This window comes from Dreissena polymorpha, chromosome 5 (genome assembly GCF_020536995.1).
Source record: "Dreissena polymorpha isolate Duluth1 chromosome 5, UMN_Dpol_1.0, whole genome shotgun sequence".
In the NCBI taxonomy this organism is placed as follows: domain Eukaryota; kingdom Metazoa; phylum Mollusca; class Bivalvia; order Myida; family Dreissenidae; genus Dreissena; species Dreissena polymorpha.
The window spans coordinates 42,088,710-42,095,341 of record NC_068359.1 but is presented as its reverse complement, the minus strand read 5'-3'; the positions used below and the strand labels follow the sequence as shown (position 1 = coordinate 42,095,341).

Genomic DNA, 6,632 nt, shown 5'->3' with positions numbered 1-6,632 from the left:
ATAATGGCAATTATTCATATAGGAACTAACAGTATCATACATTACAGTATGCGATTTCTTTGTTTAAAAGTTATTGTGTTAAATATTATCATATTTATTAATACATCTATAATTGGCATTATCATCATTATCATGATGATAAATGAAACATTTTAACCATCATTGTACAGTTATTTTTTTTTAAATAAACTATCACTCATTATTCTGTCTGTACGAAGTAGGAAATAGAAATGGAATTTCACATATGGGTGTAGGTTGTACAAGATAAAATATATTTCAAGGCATAATGCTTAAAATGTTATTAAAAGTTTTATCACTCTTGTAAAAAGAAACGTACATTCAAACACAATGTTGCAGAAGTACTTTTTATTCTATACATTGTCTGCACAACACTGAATATACGTACAATACACGGGAAATGAAGTGGTGACAGTGGAGTTCTACAATGCAAACATCTAACAATTTATAATGTAAAAATTGTATTTCAATACTACATGGGGAAGGTATATGGCAAAAACTGACGGTGAAATGACTAGTTCATAAATGGCGAAATGTTTAAGTTAAAGACATCCCTAACATGGAAATGAAATACTGAATTCCTGAAATTATTTAAAAACTAATGTCTGTGAGAAATTCTGTAAATGAATGCGCAATGTAATGACAGTGAATTTACGGGACAAAGTTGTGGAGGCAAAAAGCAATAGAAAACCAATGATAAAGTTAACAATAACATGATTAAGAACATGATGATATATCATTTAAAAGATCAAATAGGAGAGGCTCAACATTTTGACTTTTGGTCGTTTAATTTGTATCAACCTTTCTTGTTGACAAATAATTCAACATACACATGATCATAAGTGATGGAAAAGGATGATCATGACTATGTTATTAAATTTTGATAAAGAGGAAAACATTTTTATTCTAATATACACATTTGCAAACAACAAATACTGAACAAATAGGGAGGAGTTGCATATTAAAACAATGGAAAAAACAACAAAATTGGCATATCTGCAAGCACTGATCTGTCATCAAACAACAAACATTTAAATAAGTAAGTTTGATAATGGAACAGAACACCCATTAGCATCCTTGTTGCTCGTCTTCTAATCCATGCAATATTCTATCATTGCTTGATGCGCACATGAATTTTATGAAGTGTATTCAGGACCAATAAATACGTTTGTTGTTTTCTTAAACAAAGTTTGATAAACCTGTATCTTTCATAGGCCACTGTTATTGTATGCTTCAACAAAACTTTTTTTTCTGAAAAAAGTAATATTGCGCCATTCATTATTTTTCATATTCAGAGGAAGCTAAACAGTAAAAACATGAACACATGTTTTACACAACATGTCTGATCTTCTTGAAATAAATTCTAGAGATAGAATTACTCAATACAAAACCTAACAGTAAAGTAAGTAATTAAAACCATAAGCAAAAGTGTAAAACCATATTGCACGCCAATAGCAAAATATATACAAGATCTTTGGGGTATCATAACTAATTGATTATTACAATCAAATACTTTAATAATAGTTACAGCAAATGTATGGATTGACATGGGTTCATAATCGTCCTTTGCAATCAACACACACACACTACTTCAGTTAATAATACAAAAAGTAAAAAAACATCAACACAAGAACAACATGATTTAATACATAGAAGTGTATATACTTAACTATATACAGACTCTTCACAGATCAGCAGGTGCGCTGACCATACATTGGCAAATAACTTTACCATGTAAAAATATGAACTATTGATAATTTATTCAATTAATTAAGTACTGCAAAAAGTGAAAAACATGTTTAACTTGATAACTTATCATAATAATTTGATTGCTAGTTCAAATTTCAAGATTTTTTTTTTCAATCTCTCCATCCCGATTCTTCATGATGCTTTCTTTAATGCTTCTAGCATGATCTCTTTAGCTGCAGTTTTAGAAACGGTCACTGTTCATATATTACAGGACAATGTTTGTTTCCCACAATTATCAGTTTTTAACATAAGGAAATTTCAATAACACTCTTGCATGATTAAGAGGTGATTTCAACTCGAAACCCATTGTTTACACCAAAAACAGGTCACAATTCACAACTCTATCACATGGTCAGGTACTACATGTCCCAGTAGTTACACAAGACCTTGCACACATTTCTTAATGGAAAATCAACAGTGTTGCTGTCCCAAAAATGATTTTTCATGCTGCTGCAGTTGCATACATGGAACAAAACTACGCAAATATCAAATGCCTCTAACAAACGCCTATTAAAATAGGATTCTTTGATTTTTCACATAAATGATCTAATTTTATATTACTAACAAAATGATACACATCATATATTATGTAGCCTTTCAAAACCCTTATTGGGACCTTGTTCTAGGAAAACTGGGCTTAATGCATGTGAGTTATGTGACAACCCAGATGAGCCTGTGAAGTGCACACAGGCTAATCAGAGACCGACTAAGACGACACTTTGCTTTTATGCAATTTTTCTTTTAAAGGAAGCCCCTTTTTAACAAAAATCCAGTATAGGCAGAAAGTGCTGTCACTGATTAACCGCTGCAAACTGCACAGGCTAATATGGGACGACACTTTATACACATGCATTAAACCCCAATTTCCCAGGTCAAGCTCATATACCATGTTGCCGTTCATAAACCTCATTCAATTGCCCATTCCAGGCTGGAAAGTCCCGTCCCCCTGCTGTCCCCCCAAAGGCATCACCATCCCAGAGGCTGCTGCCATCTGTGGGCCCTGCTGCCCCATGGCTTGAGGCCCCATAGTGGTTCCCTGGGCTCCATACTGAGGCTGGAATGGCATCGGATAGTAGGGCATGGGAGCCATCATAGGGGCGTATGGATACGGGGCGAAAGGCGTGTACGGAAACATGCCGGGCTGCATTATTCCACCCATAGGATACATATTTCCCCCCGGAAATCCACCAGGTTGTGACATGCCCATAGGCTGTTGGCTGCCAAAGTTAGCATTGAAATGATTGTTCCCGAAATTTGGATAAAATCCTGGATTATGCGGCTGTGGAGAGAACATGTCGAAGTTTGCCTGGCCGGATGGGTTGAACTGTCCCATGTTGTTAGTGGACATCATGTTCATTCCGACATTCATGCCCCCTGGATTTCCATACTGCGCTGAAGCGGTTGATGATGTTAAAGGGGTGTCGCTATTGCTGCCCTGGCTAGAATCGTCCAGCTGAGACAGGAAATTATCGTCAGTTTCAGTCAGCTCGGACAGGAAACTGGAGTTGTTATGTATACCGCTCATTGTAAAGTCTCCAACGTTCTGATTTGTACCCGCTGTATGGGCCGCCTGTCCAAATGGCATCGTATTGCTCACAGGTGCTTTGTAGCCCATGATTTGACTGCCGTATCCCGGCAGCATGTTCTTGTTGGCATTCATCTGCTGGCTATCTAAGTAGGTGGGGGCACCAAAGTTGCCAAACATGTTTTGATTGCTATTGTACATTCCAGCCTGTGTCTGAAGCAGAGTTTGACCCGCAGACCTTTTACTCTGTGAAATCCCCGGATTATTTACATCTGACATGCTGTTATTAGCAACAGAGTTATCGGGGATGCCTGGATTGAAGAACCCTCCAACCTGTGCAGATGTCTGGATGTTTTGCATTGGATTCTGCAAGGAGGGCTGACTAAATCCTGTACTGTACTGTGGCCTGACGTTGCTAGACTGGAACTGATTACCTGCATAACCTGACATCGACTTTGCACTGTTCTCCCACTGGTTTCCAGCACCAGAATTTCCTAAACCCTGGTTCCAGTTCCTGAACCCAGAGCTGTCTGCTGACATTTGTGACAAGTTTGAGCTTGAATTGGGATTGCTTGTGAGTTTCATTTCGTGAAGATCGATTTCTGATGGTCTCAATGGCAGGCTGCCATGGTTCGAACCTATCTGAGACTGTTGTGAAGAGCTGTTGGACTGATCGCTCATGGAACTTAATGGAGATTGAGTTCCTGACAAGTTAGAATCTGAAGGACTTCCAGATAGTGTAAATTTTGGTTTACTGACTTTACTCGCTGGCATATCAAATGAATTTCCAGCACTCCCTGAGTTAGGAGCAATGTTTATTTCTTTCACTTTGGATTTGGAAGGCTTCTTAGCACTCTTCTTTACCTTTTCAGTTATTAAACCTGTAGAAGCCATAGGTTTGTCAGCGTTAAACTGTGGCAATTTTATGGCTTTCATATCAATTGGAGGTAAATTCCATGACACATCTTTGGTTACCAGTTTGGCAGAGTCTTTTTCCTCAGACATATCCTCTGATTTCTCAGAAGTTTCTTCAGCTGCTGCTTTGTTCTCTTCTTCAGTCTTTTTGCCTGAATCTTTTACGTCAGATAGACCACTTGCACTAACACCAGACTCCATGGAAGCCGGCATTGCCAACCTCTTAATGGTCTGTAGTCCAGGCTTTGGTATAACTTTACGAATCACCGTGGTGCCTCCAGAAAAGGCCAGACTGTTTGATATTATTTTCTTATTACCGTTTGCAAGCGTTTGGAGCGTGGTTATGGGGCCAATCTTGGGAGACCCAGTTGTGCTGGTATTGGGTGTGACAATTCTGATCTTGGTTCCGCTGTTGATTGTTGCGGTGCTGATTTTCTGTGACTGGGCTGCGATTGTGGCTATCTGGCTGGCCGTTGTGCCAGAGCCCTTGCTGGTTAGTATGGTAGGGGCTCCCTTGTTGAGTGTCACAGGAATGATGGTCCTGACTGGGCCGGGCCCTTGTCGAATGATAGTCAAGGGCTCTGAAAAAAATACGGGAGAAGGGTTCAGTAAATTTTCCAGTATTATATCAAAATATTTAGTAAATAAAGTTAATGAAATAATAAAACAAATCATCTTTGTCATATAACAGAAATAAGTCAAAATACTGGGGGAAAAAAACTAAAAAATAAATAAAAAATCTTGTAAACCAATTTTCTGTTGTAAAGACAAGATTATTAATTTTAACATTTTTTTAACTAAGTTACTTTGAATAAAATGATTCACATCAATGTTAAGAAAGAACAAAAGCTTTTTTCACAACTCCTACACCAACAACAACAAATCCAAAGTTAGTGTGTCCAAAAACTGAGCGTTGCTCTGGAAAAATGGGGTTTAATGCATGTGCCTAAATTGTCGTGCCAGATAAGCCTGTGCAGTCTGCACAGGCTAAGCAGGGACAACACTTTCCGGCATAACTGGATTTTTGCTAAGAGGAGACTGCCTTTAAATGAAAAGTTCCATAAAAACGGAAACTGTACTTAAGTGGTCATTAAAGCAGATACTATACAACTCACTTGATGTTGACACAATGTTTGGTCTGATGACAGTGACACTTGTAGGAGTCTTTCCCTGTGAACTGACAGTGGTGGTGGTAGTCGGCCGCACAATTGTGACGCCACCTGTACTGAGGTTAGATCCTGTGTTCGCCAACGTATCCAGGGGAGAGGTGGAGTCTGGCTGAGGCTTGGACCGTACGGCAAATATTTTACCGTCTGGAGTGCGGATGTAAACCCCTTTAGGAGTGCGAATGACCAGCACTTGCTGACCGGCAGGGATTTTCTTGGGCTCTGTTGTACCTGCCTCAGTGGTTGTGTTAGTCCCGGGCAGTACTATCTCTGTAATTATATATAGTAAGGATAGAACAGGTTCTCGTCATGCATCTTTTACACACATAAATATAATTCTGAACTGTAAAATTTGCATCACAGTAATTTAACCCGTTTACGCCTAGCGTCTAGAAAAAAGGCCTTGGCAAACAGCGTAGACCCAGATGAGACGCCACATGATGCGGCGTCTCATCAGGGTCTGCGCTGTTTGCTTACAGGAATTTCTGTAAGAAATATTCTAAATATAGAAATAAATACCGGTATACTAGACATCCCTAATTTTGGAAATAAATTGATCCAATTTAGAAGGATGGGAGAGTCCACTAGGCATAAATGGATTAAGAATTGAAATCTGCTTTTGCATTATTACAAACCACCACCATGTTATTGTTGGATATATAGACATTACATAAATGCTTCAAACTGAGGAAAGCTGGTGTCATGACAGATATGCGCCTTGCTTTGGGGAAATGGAGCTTAATGTACACGTGTAAACAGTCTTCCCAAAATAGCCTGTGCAGTCGTTTAACCCTTTACCACTTAAATACGTATTTTGACGCTTTTGTAGTCCCTTAGAAAGATACATTCAATTAAATACCTTTCTTAATATATTCAAATTTTAAAGGCTTCATTACCAACCCTTAGATACTGATGAGCAGCAAACAGCATAAAACCTGAACAGACTGCGAGTTACTCGCAGGTTGTTCTGGTTTCATGCTGATTGCACACTGCCATTTTCACTTTGCTTCTAAGTGGGAAAGGGTTAAAGGAAGTGTCTTTGTAGGGAAAATCCAGTTTAGGCAGAAAGTGTTGTCCCTGATAAGCCTGTACACTTTTCTCAGTGTTGTCCCTGATTAGCCTGTACACTTTTCTCAGTGTTGTCCCTGATTAGCCTGTACACTTTTCTCAGTGTTGTCCCTGATTAGCCTGTACACTTTTCTCAGTGTTGTCCCTGATTAGCCTGTACACTTTTCTCAGTGTTGTCCCTGATTAGCCAG

At 38.7% G+C, this 6,632-nt stretch overlaps 1 protein-coding gene across 3 annotated transcripts in view; it reads right to left on the bottom strand.

The window, feature by feature from the left end:
- Nucleotides 1–351: 351 nt before the first annotated feature.
- The window catches only part of LOC127832552 (helicase ARIP4-like), a 50,361-nt gene continuing 44,080 nt past the window's right edge, over nucleotides 352–6,632 (bottom strand). For all 3 annotated transcript variants that reach the window (XM_052358063.1, XM_052358065.1, XM_052358064.1), the window contains exons 22-23: nucleotides 5,323–5,643; nucleotides 352–4,788 (exon numbers count right to left, since the gene is read on the bottom strand). In XM_052358063.1, coding sequence (XP_052214023.1) covers nucleotides 2,678–4,788; nucleotides 5,323–5,643 — 2,432 coding nt within the window. In that variant the 3' untranslated portion in view covers nucleotides 352–2,677. The remainder of the gene's footprint in view (nucleotides 4,789–5,322; nucleotides 5,644–6,632) is intronic.